Source organism: Aphis gossypii, chromosome 1, assembly GCF_020184175.1.
Source record: "Aphis gossypii isolate Hap1 chromosome 1, ASM2018417v2, whole genome shotgun sequence".
Lineage (NCBI taxonomy): Eukaryota > Metazoa > Arthropoda > Insecta > Hemiptera > Aphididae > Aphis > Aphis gossypii.
The window spans coordinates 23,505,602-23,529,750 of NC_065530.1; the positions used below are offsets into that span (position 1 = coordinate 23,505,602).

General features: G+C 24.6%; 3 protein-coding genes across 4 annotated transcripts; 2 read left to right on the plus strand and 1 right to left on the minus strand.

Annotated features, from left to right (window-relative positions):
* Nucleotides 1-354: 354 nt before the first annotated feature.
* On the plus strand, nucleotides 355-8,125 carry LOC114124080 (venom protease). Of its 2 annotated transcripts, XM_027987250.2 has the most exons (9): nucleotides 355-503; nucleotides 1,720-1,870; nucleotides 1,958-2,070; nucleotides 3,413-3,757; nucleotides 3,885-4,032; nucleotides 6,578-6,744; nucleotides 7,190-7,291; nucleotides 7,412-7,560; nucleotides 7,644-8,125. In XM_027987250.2, exons 3-9 carry the CDS (start codon nucleotides 1,986-1,988, stop codon nucleotides 7,803-7,805), a joined length of 1,158 nt encoding a protein of 385 aa, XP_027843051.2. In that variant the 5' UTR covers nucleotides 355-503; nucleotides 1,720-1,870; nucleotides 1,958-1,985; the 3' UTR covers nucleotides 7,806-8,125. The 2 variants fall into 2 exon arrangements, with proteins under 2 accessions (XP_027843051.2, XP_050054379.1); XM_050198422.1 differs by lacking the exon at nucleotides 1,720-1,870 and having other exon boundaries at nucleotides 374-503.
* A 1,149-nt stretch (nucleotides 8,126-9,274) lies between these two features.
* Nucleotides 9,275-15,996, plus strand: LOC114124089 (probable cytochrome P450 305a1). The gene is made up of 8 exons (XM_027987261.2): nucleotides 9,275-9,489; nucleotides 12,978-13,232; nucleotides 13,877-14,265; nucleotides 14,688-14,796; nucleotides 15,043-15,223; nucleotides 15,306-15,423; nucleotides 15,611-15,752; nucleotides 15,826-15,996. The coding sequence occupies exons 1-8, from the start codon at nucleotides 9,387-9,389 to the stop codon at nucleotides 15,993-15,995; spliced, it is 1,467 nt and encodes a 488-aa protein (XP_027843062.2). The 5' UTR covers nucleotides 9,275-9,386; the 3' UTR covers nucleotide 15,996.
* A 4,431-nt stretch (nucleotides 15,997-20,427) lies between these two features.
* On the minus strand, nucleotides 20,428-22,419 carry LOC114124070 (juvenile hormone acid O-methyltransferase-like). The gene is made up of 4 exons (XM_027987236.2): nucleotides 22,180-22,419; nucleotides 21,809-22,108; nucleotides 21,254-21,389; nucleotides 20,428-20,641 (listed from the first exon to the last, which is right to left on the minus strand). The coding sequence occupies exons 1-4, from the start codon at nucleotides 22,366-22,368 to the stop codon at nucleotides 20,466-20,468; spliced, it is 801 nt and encodes a 266-aa protein (XP_027843037.2). The 5' UTR covers nucleotides 22,369-22,419; the 3' UTR covers nucleotides 20,428-20,465.
* Between the last annotated feature and the right edge of the window lie 1,730 nt (nucleotides 22,420-24,149).

Genomic DNA, 24,149 nt, shown 5'->3' on the forward strand with positions numbered 1-24,149 from the left:
CTTCCCCTTACTTAGGCCTCAAATTGTGTACATACCAACGACTTATCTTTCATTAAAACAAAATTGTTTTTATGACGTAGTGGTATTACCACATAAATAATATTCATCATATGTTTCTTGTAAAGATATTAAATCATATGTTTAAAATACAATTTAAAATATATAATCATATTCATGTTGTTATTATTGTTAATTATTATCTGTTTTCTACAAATTTTTCCATATACAATCGAGAACCTGTTTTCAAAGTTATAGCGATAGACGTACTAAATTCATATTAGTCGACCGGTTTTGAACAAAGCAAATTGGAGGTGGGATTTACAACTGTTGATGAGCATACAAATGTTTATAATTTATCAAATTACTTTATTTTATTAGTATCTCTTTTGGCGTTCTGCTGATTACTCGTTCATCGTTTAATCTAGACAAACTACGCTGATTATTGTGGTAGTTGGTTATTTATTCTAACGTGAGAATAATAGAAGGCCTCAACAAATAAACAGGTAATAACTGCACATTTTTCTCATATAAATTATTATTCGCACGTGCTTATTTTTATACATATATATATTTTTCTATAGTATATTATTTAAAAATATAAATAAAAAAATATCTTTAACTTTACTATAATTTGCTTGTCTGCTTATCAAATTAATTTTACCTTGAAATCGTGACCTAGACCTTCAGTATAACATATCGATAATCACTATTTTAATAAGTAATTTCAGGATGTAATCCAGAGGCGTAATTTAACTTTTTTGGGGATGCGGTTTAGTACCTATAGCAGATATATTTTAACATTGAATGGTTAATTATAAAAATGAAAAATATATTATCTTCTCTGTTTCATAGTTTTTATAGTTTGTAGGTATCTACTAATTGATTTTTTATTTTTATTTGCATATATGTATTACTATAAGCACTAATTAGAACCCACTAATGGTGGTTGTAATAGGTATAGGTATTATATTTTTCTTAAAAACAATTTTAATGACAATAATATTTTGAAAAAATTACTTTTAAATAAACTAAGATGGAAAAAATTATTGACAAATATAGCTAGTAACCATGTACTTATATATTAATAAATTATTATTTTTCATAGGTATTAAATGATTGTTTTTTACTATATGATTGATAAGAAGATATCTATAAATACATTTATAAAATATAAAAATTATAACAACTAATTTCTAATGCGTTATGTTATATTTAATAGGTTAATTTAAATTTTTTATATATCCCACAAAGTATTTGTGTATATTTTTATTTAAGTATTAATAGTTAACACTTTAAAAGTAACGAACAAATTGAAATTGTAGTTCTTTAATTGTTGCCATATTCTATTATTATGTTTTTATACAACTAAGTGCATTATTAATATAATTTTAGTATGCTTGAAATATTACTATTGGATAAATAAAAAATAATATTTTCAAAAAAATAATTTTTTTAGAGTAGATACATTTCATAATCACCATTTAGAGGGTTGATCAATAAAACCTATATAATATATAAAAAAAATCATATGTATATTATAATATATGACTAATTTACATATATACCTATAAATATAATATATAAAACTATAAACTATCGATTGTGTTTATGTATATATTATTGACGATATCTAATAATCAGTGGTACCTAATCAGTTTGACCTATTGTAGTGCTCTTAGGACATTATAAATGATATTAAATCAATGAAATACATTATAGGGATTACTCAGCTGACGAAGTCTAGGCCGTGTGTATTTTATATTATAAACATAGATTACCTTCGATCAGAAGTAATCAATGTCCATGAGTATAATATTTATCACGTAATTATAGTCAGAACTGCAACATAATCAAGAAGTAAACACTGAAGGTAATATATATTTTCGATTATTGAATAAACTTTAGCATATTGTGTGTTATCAATTTATACAATTTTGTTTTATATTTTCGTATTTAGGTACACGGATAGATTTTCTAAATCGAACATGGATAAATGTAAATTTATTATTTGTATAGTATTCGTGTTCAGTCAGGAGATTGGTAGAAGAGTGGAGGCACAATCCAATAATGGTAAGTTTATTTCTTATTTGTATAATATTATTATTTATTAACCTATGTGTATAAAATGCAATGTGCGCATGGTTTTAGTTTATAGACTCAAAAAATACTCGATCAATTTTAACTAAGTAAAACTTTAGCGGTTGTCCTTAGATATACCTGAAAATGTAGAGAATAGTTTGCTTCACATCTAGCAGGTGGTACTGAACTCTGTTTTTTTTATAATTTTTTTGAATGTATATCATTTAAACAACTATACAATATGCTTATAATAATAACAATTGTTTTATTTTATTTTGTTCTTATCGAATTTTCTCTAAAACGGCTTGTTTTGTATTAATTTTAATTATAGTATTATAATTTTGATTGAAATATAATAAACTTAACAATAAAAATATAATCGATTATTAAAGAAAACTTTAAGACTATTGTATTTTTAAAATTTAATTTGTTTTTTGTAAATTAATAATATTACAATATACGAGTATCTCAGCATTTTTTTAAAGATATGAACATTTTTTTGAGATGTGTATAATTTTTTATAATAATAAGTTTTATTGTTATACAATTTAAATTTTTTGTTATATAGACTATTAGGTTAATAAATGCGTTTAAATTCATCAAAGTTTACATTCCATTAAAAAAGAAAAAAATGATATAATATTATACTCTCTTGATGAGTTTAATGTATATTCCTATGGAAAACTAAGGAGTAATATCTTTCTTTCTGAATATAATAATTTACCGTGTTCGCTTTATAAGTAATAATTGCTCTACTGTATAATAGATGTCGATTATTTCTTGTAATTAAGTAAGTCACTGTAAGTCACTGACATTTATGTCTTATATTTGAATTCAATGATAAATAATTATATACGAAAAACCAAAGTGTAGAATGTGTGTCAAATAATTAAATAAATAAATTAAATAAACATATTATTGTGTTTAATTTATCTGTATATATAAAACAGTAAGCTGATTGACTGCTATCAACGCACAGCTCAAACCATTGGACGGATTGGAATAAAATTAAATTTAAAAATTATTTAGATTAATTTTAAGCGATGTAAAGGTACTAAGAACCTAGTCATACCTTTAAACTATATTATATAATATTTAGATATCGAGTTAATTATTATACACGATTATTATTGTATTATTAATATTATTTCTAGTTCTTTAAACTGATGAAAAAGTAAAAGTTAACATTCCAAAACAATTACCTACTATTTAACTATAATTATTAGTGTCAGTTAAACATCCTAAATTAAATAATAATACGTATTGCGAACTCGTTGAATTTGACTATTACTTATTTGTTATGATAAAAATACCTTACTGTTTATGTTTTTAGAATGTTTCACGCCAAATGATCTCAATGGCTCTTGTATTAACATAAAGTCATGTCCACCACTACGAACACTATTAGAAACTCAGAGAACAAATTCTACTGTTGTCACTTTTCTTAGAAACTCAATGTGTGGATATGAGGGTAAAGATCCCAAGGTATGTTGTCCATTGGATAATGAACCTTCCAACAACCCCGATACTACTCAAAGAATAACTACTTCAAGACCGGATTCGTCCGGATCAACAGTTTACGAAACAGTTACGTCGATCAAATTGCCTTCTCAAAAGACTTGTGGTCGGTCTAATTCTAGCCACGTTCGAATAGTCGGAGGAAATCCCGCTGAATTAGGTATGAGTTTGAAAAAAATTAGTTGTGTTTAATTATTGTAAAATTGTATAAGATATATTGTAATTCTCATTAAATTTATTAAATTATTTGTATAATTACAAATATTGTTTTTTCAATACATATTTAGGCGCTTGGCCCTGGATGACAGCTCTTGGGTATCGAGATCTCAATAGACCAAATTCCGATTATCAGTGGCTATGTGGCGGTACTTTGATATCAGAAAGATACGTAATAACAGCTGCTCACTGCACCGTTGGTATTGGAAATCGAAAATTGTAAGTATTTTTAATAACATATTCATTTAGTCTATAAATTAGATTAAAATTCTTTATTTTTGTTTGCAAAATTCAATATAATGAGTATAATATTCTATTCTTAATATTTTTATGACAAAGTTTAACACGTGAAAATATTGTTAAAAAAGAAAAATGTTAAATAGACATTTGATAAATTTTATATTACCATTACCCACATAAAAATATGAAATATGTTTCATGTAAAAATACACAAGTTGACAAGTATTTACTAGTGTAAAATTAACATTATTTAAAATGTATTTATTTTATTTAAAATTACAATTTTTACGTATGATCATTGATTATATTATTTTAATATAATATAATTTTATAAAGAAAACACCTACTATACTCCGTAATATAATGTTTCAACAGTTACCCTATAATTACTAATTTGTGTTCATATTAAAATATGTTTGTGTAATATGCATGTGTTTTTAACATCATTGCTATATAAAAAATTAAAAACTCTTTTAGTTTGGTTAATGATAAACATATTGTTATTAAATATATACTAGTTGTTTATTTTAATTGTAAACTTTCGGTTTATTTTGAAACCGTTTTATTGACTCGAATACCCCAAAATTAAACCATGTATAGAAAATGCCAATTCAAAAAACCAATTTAAATAGCTGGTATATATTTCAAGTTTCTACGACTAGTAACTTTTAACTATAACAAAAATCTAAAATTATTTGATAGTAAATCGTTATTTTACGAGTGAATTTTGTATTTCGTAAAAATTTAAAACAAGGATAACATTTTTTTTAATTGGTGAACGTCCAAGTTCTTTTATAATTATTGTAATCCAAACTTATGGGAAATCTTGTATTACATTTTAAACTTTTAGATACTTATACAATTTTTTTATAAATTTTAACTACAAAATAATTTATAAATATTCACGATTTTGACGAATTTTTGTCAATATTTGAATTTCAAACGCTAATAAAAAAAAAAAATGTGCTTATGTATTCTTATAATTTTTAAATCACTATAAAAATAACTTGTGAGGAACTGTGTTTCAAATTTTCAAGTATATGTTGACTTAGTCAACAAGTGTTAATTGATATTTATAAAAAAAAAAACCGAATACTGCAAATTCCTATAAATGGCCTTAAAATAAGCGAAATATTTTGAAAATTAAATTAAGTAAAGAAAATGTAAATTTAAAGAATTGGCGAAATTTTCAAGTATCTATGACTTATACTTTTTGAATAATAACAAATTTTGATAATCGCTATTGTTACGCGATTTCGTAAAAAAGTTAAAATTCAAACGCTCATAACATTTTTTCTATAATGACGTTTCGAGTTTCTCTACAACTATTTGAAGGAAAACTTAAGGGAAACCTAGTGTTGATTTTTTTTTACCTTAGATATAAATATAAACATTTTTATGAATTTTCAACTACAGAATTAATTGTAAATTTTCGCAATTTTGACATAGTTCGTAAAAATTTGAAATTTAAACGCTTATAAAAAAGTTGTATCTTACGATTTTTTTTTTAACTTTAATAAGAATAACTTATAAGAAACCTTTTATTAAATTTTCAATTTTTTTTGGGCACCCAATATTTTTTTTATTGACGCTTAAAAAATAAAATACTTATAAAATCGATAATTTCAGTTGTTTATAAATAAGTCAAAATATTTTGAAAATTTAGCTGTAAATAGATAACACTAATATAAACATTCAGTGAAAATTTAAAATATTTACAGTGATTCGTTTTTGAATTACAACCATATAAAAAATCAATATTTTTGAAAACTACTGGACAATTCTTGCTTTTGACCTCTATAATGCACTTTGCCATCGGAAATCACCCCGAAATATTAAATTGAAGCATTATTTCGATAAGTTATCACTTCGTTCAGAATCTAAAACAGTTAAAAAATAAAAAAATGATAGCACACATGAGCGATGAGATTGAATTTTTGTGTGTTTTTATTTTTGTATTTTCATCACCTTTAGGGGCAATGTAGGGAAAAATGCATCGATTATAAATCTGAGTGTGATTTCTGGAAGAAAGTTGGATTTTATTAGTATTTTGTTGTTATTTTAATTATTTAACCATACTGAAGAAACATAGTCATGATTTTTATTTATAAGCTATTAGAAGTTTAAATTCAAATTTTATACATACATATCGAGTTACTCTTCAATAATAGGTTTAATCAACATTTACTGCAATATAGCAGATCAGTAACATATTTATTTATTTCGTATTTTGTTTTTCTAAGAGTTTTAAAACTAAAAATCGAATTTTGAACGATTAAAAAGTAGTTAAAAAGTAGTAACTTGATTATTAAACATGGTTACGAAAAATAAATATATTCAATAAAAATAGATTTTAAGCAGTAAGTTGATTCTATTACTATAACCTAATACAAGCTGTGTCGTTGATTTAATTATAGGCTATTGTCAAAGGTATTCAAACTGATATTAAACATTTTTTATACTAAATTAATTTTTGATAATCATTAATATCAAATATCTTAGTTTTAATCTATTTTTTTTTCAGGGCTGTTGCACATTTAGGTGATTTGAACTTAGATCCTACAGTGGATGATGGATCTCGACCAATAGATATTCCAATTACACGTGTTATAACACATGAAAAATACAACGCACAAGAATTTACCAATGATATTGCATTATTAAAATTAGAAAACAATGTTAGATTCAATCGTAAGTATTTTTAATATTTAACTAATTATATTAATATAACTAATATATATATATTTTTACATTGTATAACGTGGTCAACGTTGTCTCCTTTGCTAATGTTCTCCTTTGTACCTTGAAATTTAATATTTGTAATTTAAAATACTTATAAATAAATTATATGAAACATTAATCTTTTTAAACTTTTTTAATTAATGGGTACATATTATAATGTGTATTTATTTATGTAATACGTACCGATATTATAAATAATATGTATATTGTACAGGAACATAGATATTACTTATTCAGCTATCAAAAAAGTATTTGGTAAATATTTCCGTCTGTCTTTATTTTCAAACACATAGATTCTCTTGTTTTTAATACCTATTTATTAGTATATTACATAGGTACAATTAATTTAGGATCTGATATTATATTTATAGTATAAGCTTTTTTTTTTTTTTAGAATTTATTCAACCTATCTGTTTACCCATCTTGTCGCATCATAGAGCCAACAAGTTAGTTAAATCTGTACCGTTTGTTGCTGGTTGGGGCGCTACATCATTTCGTAAGTAAACAAATATATGTATAATGTATATATTATATACATATAGAGTACATTTTCAACATATTGTAAAATATAGGTATATATTATATTTTGTTTTATAATATTATATTTATTATGTAGGGGGACCTAGTTCTACTACTCTAATGGAAATTCAGATACCTGTGTTGGATAATTCAGAGTGTAAGCGTGCATTTGCTAACAAAAAAGCAATTATCGACGATAGAGTAATGTGTGCTGGATTTTTAACAGGCGGAAAAGACGCCTGTCAGGTACTGATAAGAATCATTGTATTATTATGTTGTACTCGTACTACGAATTTGTAATATATTTATAATTGTTATGATTATTTTAGGGAGATTCCGGAGGTCCCCTGATGTGGCCAAATGGTAATCAATATTATTTAGTTGGTGTTGTGTCTTTCGGATTTAAGTGTGCTGAACCAGGTTATCCAGGTGTATATACTAGGGTGTCATCATTTGTTGAATGGATCGCAGATAACATGAATTACAGTTAAACTGAATTAATTGATGTTATTTAATATGGATTTTACTTAAAAATGAGACGAAGATTAGACCACTCCGTACATTCGGTTTATTTATATTCGTTTACAACAAATTTATAATTACTCAGATAACTACTTAATATTAACCTTAATTTTTTTAAACATGGTATTTAGTTATTAAAAATCATATTATTTGTATTATAATTATAAATGCTTATTTTAGAATATTATATCATACAAGTGTTTCACGTTAAAATGAAATGTATACTTAATACCTACTTATATTATTTAAGATGATAAATAATATGATTTATGATGTATTGATTTTAATATTTTACTGTGAAATAATTTGTTCTTTAAGTGAATTCTTATACATCTTTACTAGTATGTTGATAATACTTAACTACTTGGTAACGAAGATAAAGTTAAGTGGAAATATATCTAATGTAAAATGAATAAAATCCTCATAAGTAGGTAATCAATTCTATCAAAATGCATGTTTATATATTTGTTGAGAAAGAAACATTCAAGAGTTAAATGCTTAAATAAATATAAGCAACTATATACAGGATAATATTTGTCTTATATGCTGTGAGCTGTTATGATTCAAACTTATTTTAATTAATTGAGAACTCAATTGTTACTGTAAATTATTTTGCAGATGATTTTTTTGATAAAGTTGATGTTTATAAATCAAAATTTAAACGAGTTCCTTTTGAGTTATCAACAACAAAGTATTTACCTTAGAAAATAATCCTTAAAAATGGTTTTATAAATCTATATAAAATTAAATTATTATGTAAAATTAAATTTTGATAGGTTAATGTAAATTACTTTAGTGTTAAAGCAATTATCATAGCTGTTTAGTTTACAAAGTTAAATAATTCATGGACTGTTCGTATAAATTTCCTTTCGAACACACTATAATTTTTTTTGAAAGTCATCCGCTTAACAATTCACAGAAGAAATAGTAGTATTCTCCATTAAAAATATTATTTAGTATCGCATTAGAGAATACTGTTCATTATTAATGGATAAAAGGATAAATCGAGGATGAGAATCCTTGTGTTCTGCAGTTGTATCTATTTATCTATAAGTAGGTAGGTTTCTCTTTCTCAACGTGTGGTACATATATATGTATGCATTGTATTAATTAATGTTATATATAAATTTGATAGTCAATAACTCATATGGTACAGTGTGAATATCACTCTGTATATGACCGGGCAAACAGCCAAAACTAATTGTGTTTATAATTAGTCAAACAAAATATTTTATTGGACAGTGGACAACGGAAATATCCCCACCAATTTACAGCACCAAGTATTGTTGTACGTATACAATATGTACATTAGAGTATTATGTAAATATATATACATGACACACATGTATCTGATTGTGCACCGACAATTAAGTATTATTATTATTATTATTGCTAGTATTCTTTGTCATTGCTGTATTTATTAAATACGATTGAAACACTATTATACGAGTGAATAAAAAACGGCCAGTCGTTCGCCGGCTACCACGTGCACTGTTTGTGCTATCGTTTTTCTAACCTGTCCCGGCGCTAACTACATAATAAATAGTATTATGTCTCTGTTATTAATGTCTTGGTATTTTGTATGTTTCGTTACAATTATACTGTTATTGATCGCTCTCCGTTCGTGTAGGAAACCAAAAAACTATCCACCAGGTAAAGTTTAAATTTTCAGAGTTATTTTTGTTTTAATAGTGACTTGTTTTAAAGCTGCTCAATACAGTTAATTTGTAGGTAAGTAACCTATATCTTAAACGGTAGTAATAAAATTATTTATTTATTATTGTCTACTTGAATTCGGTATGCAATAATTCGTATATTGTAAAAAAAGGTCTCTTAGTGCTTTCAAAATCGTTTTACAAAGATATAAACTGGCATTATAAAATTAACGAACTATAAATAATAGTTAAACATTTAATATGATTAAAAATTGTGTTACATTTATGTAAATCATAATTTTTCTTTTTATATTTACTTTATTTTCTAAATTTTGAACACTGTTACTGAGACTGTCCTAACATTTGCGACGTGTGATGTGTGCTCGTAATTTAGTTACACATTCTGTATTTTATTGTTTCAATTAATAAATACAATTTTAGTATTTTATATTATTATATTTGAATTACTTATTAAATAATACAAAAATATATAATATAAATAATAATATTATGTATATATATATACATATATATATATTTAATTATAATATGTATATGTAAATACAAATGATTACAGTTATAGAATATTGAAGTTATATATTTTCTTAGTTGCATAATAATTAGAACAGTTATTATGATGATTAAAATATAATAATAAATACTAATTATAATTATAATATCATATAATTAATTGTTAGAGTAGACGGGTACTTGGGTTTTTTTAGTTTGGTTAAATTATAACATGAAATTATTTAGTCTAATTATCATTTTCATTGTTGCAATAAAATAATACATTAAAGTATCATATATTTTTGTATATACTTAGGTAATTATTATAGTAATTATGAAGTATATATTAAAGTATTTATTCACCTAATTATAAAGGCTTTAATTTTTAATATAGCACTCTATAATTACAATTCAGCAGTAGTTACTATATGTACATTACTTAGGTACCTACCTATTATATTTTATAAATCTTATAAAATCCTATAAGAAAAATTAATAAAAGTATTATTACCTATACACTATTAATACATTTTATGATTATTTTAATCACAATATTTATACACTAATTAAAATGTTACATAGTGGTATTTAAAATTTGTTGTACTTAATTTTTTTTAATATATATTGTTATATTTGTTATAACAATGTTTTGAATAAGTATATAAATATATATTTATTTTAATATAACATTGTTTTAAACAAATGTATTTAAAAATATTTAAGTATTTATTGAAATACGTTATAATTGTTTTACAAATTGCTATTATTTTTACTTCCATTCAGTTAACCTAGTTGACAAGTAGTTACCAGTTAAAGTATAGGATTATTAAGAAAACGAGTCAAAAGTCTGAAAATGGTCGGTTTGAAATTTGAAGGTCATGTTATGATATAAATGTGTGAACAAAATTATGAAATCCAGATTTTCTGGTGGTTTTATAATTAAAATGATAATTCACTATTTAATATGGGCCTAACGTCTAGATAACACATTTGATAAAATTAGTTTGTCTGTATATATATAGGGTGATTTAAAATTTATGATATAGCAATTTTATCATGTAGGTACATATTTATAATAGAGACAAATTGTTAGGTAGTATGAAGTTTTTTTATTTAGAAATATCAAAAATGATTAGTGATTTTATACTTTTTTACAATTCTAATTTGAAGAATTTTTTTTGGAGTATTTCGATATAAAAAAATTGAAAGTCAGACCAGTAATTTATGAGTTGTAAGATTTGTAGTAGAAAGGAGTGGTATGGGATAATGGGATATCCCGCAAAATATTGTTCTACTACTCCGTTCATCTAAACTTCAAATACTTCAGTCTACTCGTCTGAATTTCGATTTTTGTGTATCAAAACACCTTGAAAAAAATTCTTCACAGAGGACTGCAAGAAAATATAGGTTCTTATTTGAATATCTTATGTTGACCTCCAAAACTCTGCTAAAATATTATTAAAAAATATAAAAATTATTACAATTCATTTTAGATAGGTAGGTATATCTAAATGTCCGAAACATATATTACCATGTACCTACCAATCACCATGTATTTAAATATAGTTGTATAGTATATGAAATTAGAATGTGTGTATATTATTATTATTATGAATGTATACGTATAAAAAATTAAAAATTGAGATTATCTATTGTCTATTAGTATCTATGTATTCAAAAAGGATTTAGTTTAAATTAAATATATTTTTCAAACCACGTGTTAGAATATTTATTACAAAAATTCAATTCTGAATAACTATTTTTATTTTAGGTACCTACTATTTTTTTTTTTTTTTTGATAAGTTATTATCAATAATATGATTACGTTTTTTGGTAGGTACCTACTCTAAATATTTTTAAACTTTAAACTTATTTATATTATTTATCTTTATTTAGATTATACTATAGTCAAATGAGTTTCAGTTGAAGAAGTTTTTTTTTTTATATGATTATTATTTTATAATTTCTTTTTACATTAATAATAATGATAAATTCATCTGTCTGTAAATTAATTTAAGTAATTAAAATAAGATACCTATTTGGATTTTATACTATAGATTACAGTATGCGATATTAATATTATTATCATATAATATGTAATAGGTAATTAGAAAAGCCATGAAGTCATTGAATCATAATTTTTTTATGGGATTTGAATTCCAATTTTTTAAATTTTTTGTTCTATTTTAGGAGAATTCTGTTTATATCTCAACTCATATTTTTTAAACGATAACCTCCGTTTTCTATTGTAATTTAGCGGATAATTTTCCTGAAAATATTGAAATATCATAATGACTTTTCTTACAAGTTATTTTTGAATTATACACTTTCGTGTACTACCTAAGGATAATAGTTCAGTGATTACGGATTTGGAAGATAAAGGAGTATTGGGAGCTATGTTAATTTTAAAATGTTAGTAATTAATATTAATTCATCATCATTTATAATTTGTAAAACTATTAAAGTATAATAAGTACATTAATAAGTATATTAAATCTATTTTCTATTTTGTAAAACCATTTTTATATTAATATATTATTACCTAAGTCGTATTATTTATTTTATTTATATTTATCCACTATTATCTTTAATATAAATATTTTAATAACTAAGAAACTACTTGTTCAAACTTTGATTCGGGTATATCAAAAATTTCAAATAATTATCCACTAATATTATTATAAAATTTACACTACACGTCGGGTTTCTTATTTGAAAAAAAACGGAATTTTTTGTTACTACAAAATACTCTTTATCTCGTAAGTAGTACAAATATATTTAAGAATTTAAAAATATTGCCTTTGAGTATATTTAAATGTCTCAAAAAATTAGGATTTGAAATAATTCATTACCTATTAAAAGAAAGTATGAGGATAAGGATATTTATTGAATCGCCTTATATATAAGTATAAATTAAGTGTATATATTTAGTAAAGTATATTAACCTTTGTTTTGTTTTTTTTTATATATATTCAGGGCCAAAATGGATACCGTTTGTAGGAAATACGTATCAATTAGCAAAATTGTCGTCTAACAAAGATGGACAGTACTTAGCTTTTGAGGAGCTCCGTCAAAAGTATAATTCTGATATCATTGGGTTGAAATTGGGACGGGAATATGTCGTTATTGTGTTTGGAAACGATCTATTAAGTGAAACGTTTCATAGAGACGAATTTCAAGGTCGGCCTGATAATTTTTTTATGAGACTCAGGACAATGGGTAAACGTAGAGGTGAATATATTTTTACATCAAATTTTGAATTTATAAAATATTTTTTTACCTTTATTAAAAATTAGTAAACGCAATTTGAAAATAAAATAATTAACACAAAAAAAGTTCTTACGAAAATTGAAAATTTCAATTGTCTATAAATAGCTCAAAAAAAATTAAAATATTTTGAAAATTTAACCGTAAATAGATAACGCTAATATAAACATATGATGAAAATTTCAAGTATTTATAGCGATAAGTTTTTGAGTTGATTACAACTGTATAAAAAAATCGATTTGGCCGAAAACTGGTTTTACGTAGAAATTCCCGTTTTTCGTCATTTTTATTTTTGTTTATCTCGATTTTTTTGAAAACTGTTGGAAAATTCTTACTTTTGACTTCTTAAGTGTACCAAGGATATTCACTTTGCCACCGGAAACCACCCCCGAAGTTTGAAATTGAAGCATTATTTCGACTAGTTATGCTGTACACAGACACAAAAAAAAAAAAAACAAAAAAAAAAAAAAACATCATTGTAGAATCGATACATTCATCACTCCTTTCAGAATCTAAAATATGGATAGTAAATATATTATAAACAAATAGAAATTGCTATATAAGAGCTCCTAAATCCTAATTTTTACACGTGGTATGTATTAAAACAGGTATAACAATGACTGACGGAGATTTTTGGAAAGTACACAGATCGTTTGCGGTCAGACACTTGAAGTTACTTGGTTTAGGACAAAGAAGGGTAGACGAATTGATTTATGATGAATATCAACTCATGATACAACGTCTAATCGATACGATGGAAAGTGTGACGCCGACCTTATACTTGCAATCAGCTGTAATGAATGTGTTATGGGAACTGACAGCGGGCACTAAGTTTGATGACCCTAAATTATTAACATTGATGAGGAAGCGAAGTTCAGCATTTGACATGGCTGGTGGGCTGCTTAATCAGATGCCATGGATACGGTATTTGGCTCCTATCAGGACGGGTTACTCACTCATAACTGATATAAATCAGCAACTTTATTCCTTGATATCTGTAAGATTTCATTTAAATTATTATTTTCTATTCAATTTAAATCTAACAAATATTTATGATAGTATTATACTATATTTTGTTTTGTCTTACCCATTGCATTTTACATCTTTTTACATATTGTAACACTTTAGTGTTTTATTTTTTTCAAAGAAATACATAACTGTACAAAATTTTCTCTTGTATGGATTAATTAAGACAGATATAATATATACATAAAGATTGTAATTTAGAGGTATTTAATATTAGGTACCTACCTAATATTATATTAATGATAAATTTATGTTAAGCACCCTCCTCCCTAGTCAGAATAAAATTTCCTAAAAGTGAAATCAATTAATTTTTTTTTTTGCTGATAAATTATTTTATAATTGTTAATTTTTATAAATATACAATATTGTACAGTGTATATATGTTTATTATAGAATAATATTGCCGAGCACAAAAGGACGATAACTGACTCTACTAGGGATTTTATTGACGCATATTTACACCAAATGAAAAAAGAAGAAATAAACAATACAACGTTTACTGGTTAGTAGTATAATAAATTTTTAGTATTAAAGCATATATTTAATTAGAAATATTAGAATCTATAAATAAAACTATACTAGTACTAAAATATATTTAAATAATATAGTCTTTTTTCTATAATTTATGTCTTAAAATCTATTAAAGTGTAATTATAATTTTATCCATGCTCAAAATTTTACGTAACAAATAACAATAATAATATAATATCATAATTAAATTTTTAAACGTATACATTCATCATTTTAGAAGAGCAATTGATAGCTGTTTGTTTGGACTTATTTATTGCTGGGTCATCAACAACAAGTGGTACATTAGATTTTGCTATACTGGCTATGGCTCGGTGGCCAGATGTCCAGGCTAAAATTCAATCTATTCTGGACGAGATACAACCTCCGGGAACGTATCTTACAGCCGAAAAAATTCTTAAGTAAAATACATTTAATGGATATCTCAATATTATTTTTTAATTATATTATTTTTGTATTAAAAGTATTTTTTTTTTAATATAGAAATCCATACATGGAAGCTGTGTTATTAGAGACGAAGAGGCTTAATCATGTAGCACCAATTATAGGTCCTAGACGTGTGTTAAAAAATACAAATCTTAATGGATATAGTATACCTAAGGTATAATGTTTCTTCAATGTTTATGTTTAATCATGATTCACTATTACTTTAGTGGAGCATTTTTTAATAGTAGTTTCCCTTTATGATTATTTTATTTGCATGAATTATATCTTTTTCCATAAATATTTTGAGTATCTAATTAAAAAAAAAAATATTATAAAGTTTTATTTTCTTTTTTTTTTTATAGAATACAACAATTTTGATGAGTTTATATTCAGTACATCATGATCGGGTAAAGTGGGATGATCCTGAAGTTTTTCGCCCAGAGAGGTTTTTGGATAAAAATGGAAAACTCAATACGAATGAAGATATGTACTTTTTTGGATTTGGTAAATAATTTAATGTATTTATATTATAATATAACTATACTTAATAATAATGCCATTGTTTATTTGTTTGTAGGGAAGAGACGATGTCCTGGTGAAGCGTTAGCACAGCGATTTGTTAGCTTAGTATTTGCCAACTTAATACATGATTTTATAATCGAAATAGATCGGTTACCCGATGGACTAAATTGTGGTATACTTATGACACCAAAACCTTACAAAATAAAAATGTCTAAAAGAAAATAAATATTATTTGTGTATTTTTTCTAACATGATTTCCTAATTCTCATGGCAATGGCAAAAGTTAACGCAAATTTTTAAAATTATTACTTAACAATATAGGTATGTATAATCTTCATTAGAAACAGAGTTTAAGTTTTGAATTACATGTACATAGAATCATTTTTTTTAAACATCGTTGAAACGATGTTTTATATTCTGAGCTTAGTTAAGAATGTATTTGTTTTAGAATGATGAATATTTTTTTTGTGTTTTTTCATCATCTTTATAGTATTAAAATTATTTCGATTTTTAGTTTTTAAGGATATTTATGTTAGATATTGGATCTTGTAAGAATGTAAGATGTTTAGGTGATCAAAAGTAAAAAATATGTAGTACTTTTTAAAATTATTAGGTAAACAAAATAAATTTGAAAAAACCTAGAACTTTTACTTAACGACAATCTTCAAAATAATAAATTTTGTTTTTTTCGTTGCAAATCAAAAATTAATAACTTTAGAGGGAAAACTATATAATACTCGTATTATAAAGTTATTATAATATCTTCATCTATTATTGGTCTGACATAGAATAATAGTAAAATTAATTCTTATTTCAATAAACCAGTGGTAACTTATGAATGTTTTATATAATAAATAAAATGAAATAATTACATAAAACCATGTACATTGAATATTAATATATATTGAATTATTTTAGGCCATAATAATAATATAGGCACCTTTTTTTCCTTTTAACAGATATCAGAGGTCACTGGTCAGTGAAGGATCTGTGTGAAAATTACTACTCCACTGCTGCTATTGTTTATTGATAAGTTATATAATGTTAACATTTGTTTACAATGCACTTGAGTATCGGTAAAAGGATGTGTAAACAAGTATTCCACTACATCTGTAAAATCTAGGTGCCTAATTTAATAATTGATACGATTTATATAAATTAATTTGTCATTATAAACACAATTTTTAGAAATTATCATAATATATTTATGCATGGATCCTCCTTCTATTGTTGATAAAAATGCTGTAGGTGCATTATGTTTATAATACAATTAATACAAATTAAAATACGATACAGACAAATAATACAATAATTTATAATAAGATACATATTGTTGATGGCCTTATTATTATTTATTATATAAAATTAGAATTACAAAATTAAATCATTTTTCATATAATAAAAGTTAGCAAGAATGTATATTGTATAAGGTTATAAGATAAGCTAATAAACAAACATAAAATATTTATATTCACTGTTCCTTTATTAGTTATCACGAGAGTCAATTTCAAAATTAAATTGGAGCATAACACAGACAATAGTCAGAAAAAATAGCCACTTGACAAGTACTATTTGTTAGTAAAATACTCATTTTTGATAATCTTAACAAATTGTTAATAACTTAATTAGATATAATCAAGTATTTAATAAATATATACTTTCTATAATAGGTAGCTTTATTAAAAAAAAAAAAACAAACTAAAATTTTTAAAAATTATTTTAGGAAGGTGTAATTTATTTATTTATTTATTTTTAAGGTTTTCTCATATAAAGTTTTACATCACACATGTATACCACTTTCAATGGTCTTCATCAATATGTAAAAAATCTAATCGGTCATAAGATTTGACAACACTGTGTTAAATGTGATCCGCTATACAAAGCAAAATTTTCTTGTTCCTAAATTAAATGTTCAAACACTAATTTATTTTTAATCAGGAAGTTAATAGCGTTTATTTTTTATTATTAATTATATAAAAGTACCTATATAGCTTACGAGTAAATATTCCACGTATTTAGCTACTACAATTGGCATTCATGTATAAATCAAACAGGATTTATGTTCGACTTTTGGACTTTATGTTCTTGTTCCTTCTTTTTAATAAATTAATTCTTTATAAAAAGAAAGTTTATCAATGATTTGATAAACTTAAATCACAATGATATCGTAGTATAATAGGTTAAAAAAATTGTCTAAACAACATAATTAATCAAAAATAAACTATTTTTAGTGATAATCTACCACAATAGGATTTGTGACTGTAGAAGATGACTTCAATGTAATCATACATAAGTCACACAATATAAAATTTTATTTTATTAGTATATCTTTTGGGATTCTATTGATCACTAGTCTTGTTCATTGTTCATACCTATCGTACTGCAAGTTACAAATAAATTAAGCCAGATAAACTACGTTGATTATTGTGGTAAATGGTAGTTTGTTTATTTTAACAATAAATACTAACATCAGAACAATAGAAGTAATAGAACAAATAATAACTGTAAATTTTCTCGTATAAATTATTTACATGTTCTTTTTATTTCTATACTATCATTTTAAAATATAAATAACAGATATTTTTTAACTATAATTTACTTGTCAGCTTATCAAATTACGTTTACTTTGAAATTGTGATCTAGGGTGGTTTCCGATACCAAAGTGAATATCCTTGGTGCATTATTGAGGTCAAAAGAAAGAATTTTCCAGTCGTTTTCAAAAAAATCGGGAATTTTAGGGTATTTAGGTTATTAAAACATAAACCACCTTTTTCACCACCCACTAGAAATATATTATCCCAAGCTAACAAATTATCTTCGTTCAGAATCGTTTGTCGTATACAATGATACCTATTTTTGTATTTAGATTTAACATATAAATAATAGTGACTTAGTGTACCTACAGTAGAGCGTTACTTACTTGACCACCCTTTTTTTTATTGTATGTATAATATATAATATATAACACAGTGATATACAGTGAGCCGTTACCATATTATATTATATTATAATATATTAATATAATATTATAGTGTATAGTGAAAAATGAAAATATAATACAATACAATACTGCAGTATACAGTATTTTACTATCTTTATTGAAATAGTAATAAATATTAATATTATTTTATCTACAAATATTAAAACTAAATAGATCGATACCTATTGGTTGAATCTAAGAATTTTATACTTTTAGATAGGTACCAAATTATGTATTTATTAATAAGAACACTGATAGGAGAAAACAAAAAATAGGACAATTTATTTGAAAGCTTTAGGTGCCTATAAGGCTATAACTATATATAATTTACACAAATTCTATAATTGGCACTTAAATTAAGAACATAAGAAAACTGTAAATGTTTTTAAGATTTAAAATCAACTGAACATTATTGTTTGTGACCATTTATATACGAGTAAATGTTTATTTTCATAGCAGTACTTGTCACGATTTTAAAAAATGCCTTACCTTTTTTGATGTCTTATTCTCTATTGATGTCTGAATAAAATGTTGTATCTTACCTTGTATCTTACCCCTGTATCAAACACTTTTATAAATTTTTCACTACAAATATTTGTAAATATTCATAATTTTGTTAATATCTGAACTTCAAAAGCTAATAAAAAAGAAAATTTTGCCCATGCATTCTTATAATTTTTGAATCACAGTAAGAATAACTCATGTGAAACTTCCTATATTAAATTGTCAAATATTTTGACGCAGCCAAAAAATTTTTATCGGCAGCTATATAAAAAAAGTGTGTGCACTATGTGCGCATATTTGAAGTGGAACTTCTTTCGCGTAAGCAGCTAGATTGAATTTTATTGTTTGGATAAGGATTGAAATGAAATTGTTATAAAATGACATACAATACTAAATACTGTTTAGATATGAGTATTATAGATTATATTATATTATTATAGATTCAATTAGAATATCAATAAATTATAGTTATTAGCACAATTGGTTGTTAAGTTGATATTGGCAAACATAGTTATTGGGTAAAAGTGATGATAAGTCTGAAAATGTATATTTTTTGATTCAACTAGAATATCAATAAAATATAGTTATTAACACTATAGGTTGTACAGTTGGTATTGGTAAGCATAATTATTGGTACGTGGTTTTAAATTAATTTTCTTCAATTATTTTACATATCCATAGGTATTTAGATACATATTTTAAACTAATGAATTATCATCCCTGTTGTTAGTTATTACTGTTACTTTGTTATTCTTTAATAAATCTCTACGACTTATTAAAAAACAAAATTAAATAGGTAGTTTAGTAAAGCTGCTTTCTTATCTTCAGAAAATGTAGATGATTTTTTTAGCATTTTTCTAAACAAAAAGTGACCATTATGTTATACATAATTTAATGATAGAATTTGTAAAGTGATTATATTACATTTTTATAATTCTCATATTTAGTCATATAATAATATAGTCAATGTAATATTTCTTGTTAACGACTGATTTCTTTTCATCCAATCAATGGTCGAACATACTCTTTATGCAAGATGATTGGAATATATTCACCCACTGCCACTACTTTTGTAAAAAAATGTCTCCAATAAGTAGGTACTTTAAATGTAAATATTTAATGTACCTAATTTTATTTTATTTTTTTAATACTTAAATAAAAACTATGAAAAAGTAATATAAGGTATGATGTTTAATATTCAGTTTTAAATTTTAATCTTTGATAGCATGAACAGTAATAGGAATATACATTAAGGTTGTTCTTCCTGTAATTGGAGATATTTCAACCATTTGTGTTTGACATACTTTTTCTTTAACATGTGCAGCGTATTTGTCATGTAAGTCTTGTGGCAAGAAATTATACACATCGTCAACTGCTTTGAGTGTATCTTAAACAATCAAGAAACGATAAAAGAATAAATAGAAAACTCTTATGTCGGAAAAAAAGAAAAGTTATAATAGTTCATTAATAAAGGGAAATAATAATTATTAATATTCTATATTATCAACCAGTTAAATATAATATAATATTACAATGGAACCTCGATAACTCAAAGGAATGCCTTGACCCCTGCCTTACAATATAATATTATATATGTATGATAAATTTCCTCGATAATTTGAATTTCGCTAGCCAGACATTATCGATATGTCGAAGTAATGTTAGTTGAATTTTGGCTTATTTATGTTACTTTCTTTATTACATACAATTTACATGCATATTTATTACTTCAGTTTTTTTTAAATTGTAATATTATATACATACATACATTATACATTTATTTATAAATACATTAGTAAATACAATTATAAAATTAAGCTTTTGTGTTTAAAAAATATTTTTTTGATTACTCGATTTTTTTTTTACCGATTCGAGTTATCGAGGTTTCTGTATATTATATACCTGGTGAAATACATAAATAAAAACCTAAACCAAAAAAATCATTAGGTATTGTTGAAGCTTTGAACTAAAAAAAAAAAAAAAATATGATGATATTTACTTAAAAGTGATGGTAAGTCTGAATATGTATATTTTTTGACACTTGATTCTAAATTAATAATTCGAAATCCAGCCTTGATAATGATTTCTCTCAATTCATCTTGTGAATATAAAACATGCGAAGTTTGTTTTACATCCTGTTAATATTTTGAAATTTTATTGTAAGTAAATATAGTTTAATAAAATTGAATTTGTATAGGTATCGTTACAGTAAGTACCGATCCACTACGTTATACCTTTTTTATTAGCAAAAAACCCATTAGAATTGGTTAAACAATTAAGTTAATTGCTCATTCTATCAAAATGAAAACTGGCCTACGCATTTATACTATTTAATCATACGTTTAAAAAATAAAAAAAATAAAAACAATAACAATTTATTTTAAATTTTTATAGTAATAGGTTATTTTATTTTTATAGAGCAAACCACAAGAGACTTTAGTTTTTATTTGACAAGTTAATTAATCACTGTATATAAATATTTTAATAATTTATAAAGTGATAAATAATTATATTAATTAAAATCCATAAAAATATATGTAACATTAATACTCACTTTAATATATTTATTCCATTCTGCATCCATAAGTTTATACAATTCAACTATTGGATTAATGAACAAGTAGTTTAACAAGACTTCTCCATCACTTTTCAACATTAAATTCATATTACGCAACGAATCAACTTTATTATGAACCCAGTGAAGGCAAAAAAATGAAAATATTTTGGTAAATTTGTTTGAATAAAAAGAGCAATCATTGGCATTTTCAATATCCAGAACTTTGAAATTCTTCTTAGAGCATCCATATGTTTTTTTAGCATATTCTACCATTTCTATTGATTTATCAACAGCAACCTAATAAAAAAAAATATTGATACAAATAAAAAAATATTAAAAACAATTAGGCAGTAGCAACTTTAACTAACCAACTGATTGATTTTATTCTTTAATAAAGGATAAATAATATCTGAGGTTATGTCGCCTGGTCCACATCCTATGTCTAAAACTATTTCATTAGATTTCCAAACCATACTTTTCATATATTCCTTTGAGGTATCTTCGGCATTTTTCCGTTGCAGACCATTAGTTTTGGCATACTGCTTTGGGCAAATCATTTCAACAAACTAAATATTCTCTCATAAAATTTTCTTTTTTATACTTGTTGAAAGTATATAGAAAATAATTCTGAAGATAATCATAATATTAAATGATAAGCATTATGATATGTAAGAGGAGTAGGTAAGAAAAAGTGGGGAGTAGGGGATTACAAATTTATAGCGGTACAACTTTTTTATCCAGCTCGGGAGGTGAGTATAACTAGTATTAGTATTGATATACCAGTAGTACAAATATTTTAAACCGGTATCACAAATACATTTTTTTTTTATACCAGTATTCTTTTTAAGGGTAAATTTACGCCGGTTTGACCAACAAATTTCTAGATGTACTTTAATATATATATAAAAAAAATAATAATAATGTGGTGGGCCACATAAGACTCCGCGCACTAGCGTGGAGCGTGCTCTGGGCGTTTGCCTCAACCGACTTGGATAGTAATGAATGATACTAACCGGCGTACAGCCTCGTCCATTTCTACCCAGTTCCAAACACGGCAGACATTGACGTATAAATACAAGCATCGATTATATAATCAATGATAAAAATCTAGAACACCAGACCAATGTCCTCACAGACTCCCGTGGGTCAAATCTTTTGTGCATCCCGTCAAAATAATAATTACAATAATCAATGATAATTGATAAGATGCATTATAATAATAATGCATGTTTGTTACGTCAGTGTGTTATAGTAAATGTAAATCATGCGATCGAATCTCTTACTACTACTACGTTTATAGCAGCAGTTTATGAGCACTGAGTTAGTCCGAGAGTTTAGTGCATATAAACGCATTTTTAATTGGCATTAAACTAATTCGTAAAATCGAGTTAACTCTAACTCCAGAATTAAGAAATGCATGTAAATGCTTTAATTAAAATTAATATTTTAGAGGGAATTTTAAAATGTCAAATTATAAAATAATATAGATGGTAAGGTATCAATCACATATTTTAATATTTAGGTCACGGAATTAAAATTATAAACCATGTACCTACTAACAATATTCGCATTAACTTTATTCAACATCTAATCTTGATATTATTATAGGCGCATATAAACCCGTAAGGTGCATTAACTACTGAATATAAGCGTAGTAAATAACGGGGTCATAAAGGTTACTAATATATAAAGACTACCTGCAATTTGCAAATGTACTCTGTGTTCACTGAATTACAGTATTTTCTATGTGTATGTCATGTATATTACATTATTACATAAGAATAGTATACTTCTTACATTTTTAGAGTAGACAATTTACCTTTCATACTTAGATAATAATGATTTTAGTTATAGTGAAATATTAATTATTATTATTGTAACTAATTATGTTGTTTATATTAAGTTACGGTAAATGATATTAAATTAACGTTATTCGCTGCAGGTTTTAACGTTATTGACCAAATACACAGGTAATAATTGTTTAAGATCATACATGCACAAAAACTCAAATTCTATAATTATTAATTATATATATACATATATAGGTTTTTGAAAAATAAAAATAACGCATTGTTAGTTCCTATTATTTGATCAAGCAACTCCATTACCTTCCAATAAAATAAAATTATCTGATCGTTAAAAAAAGGTCCTTGTAAACCAATTCTTGATAACTATTCAAGAACCAAAATGTCAAACATTCTAAGGCAATTTCATAAAGATTAGTTTAAAAGTTTTGGCTGGCTGGAGTACAGTGTTAAACTAAATGAATTTACTTTTGTTCAATATTATATTGTCATTATTATCCACTTTTAAAAAAGCTTAACATATTTACATTGTA

What these genes read in the sequence shown, in the direction of transcription:
- LOC114124080 (XM_027987250.2), top strand. Translation starts at nt 1,986, where the DNA reads ATGGATAAATGTAAATTTATTATTTGTATAGTATTCGTGTTCAGTCAG. An exon ending in GGAGGCACAATCCAATAATG is followed by an intron (nt 2,071 to 3,412) that starts GTAAGTTTATTT and finishes TTATGTTTTTAG; the next exon opens with AATGTTTCACGCCAAATGAT. An exon ending in AAACAATGTTAGATTCAATC is followed by an intron (nt 6,745 to 7,189) that starts GTAAGTATTTTT and finishes TTTTTTTTTTAG; the next exon opens with AATTTATTCAACCTATCTGT.
- LOC114124089 (XM_027987261.2), top strand. Translation starts at nt 9,387, where the DNA reads ATGTCTCTGTTATTAATGTCTTGGTATTTTGTATGTTTCGTTACAATT. An exon ending in AACTTTATTCCTTGATATCT is followed by an intron (nt 14,266 to 14,687) that starts GTAAGATTTCAT and finishes TGTTTATTATAG; the next exon opens with AATAATATTGCCGAGCACAA. An exon ending in AAACAATACAACGTTTACTG is followed by an intron (nt 14,797 to 15,042) that starts GTTAGTAGTATA and finishes TCATCATTTTAG; the next exon opens with AAGAGCAATTGATAGCTGTT.
- LOC114124070 (XM_027987236.2), bottom strand. Translation starts at nt 22,368, where the DNA reads ATGATTTGCCCAAAGCAGTATGCCAAAACTAATGGTCTGCAACGGAAA. An exon ending in AGAATAAAATCAATCAGTTG is followed by an intron (nt 22,109 to 22,179) that starts GTTAGTTAAAGT and finishes TTTTTTTATTAG; the next exon opens with GTTGCTGTTGATAAATCAAT. An exon ending in AGACTTACCATCACTTTTAA is followed by an intron (nt 20,642 to 21,253) that starts GTAAATATCATC and finishes TGATTGTTTAAG; the next exon opens with ATACACTCAAAGCAGTTGAC.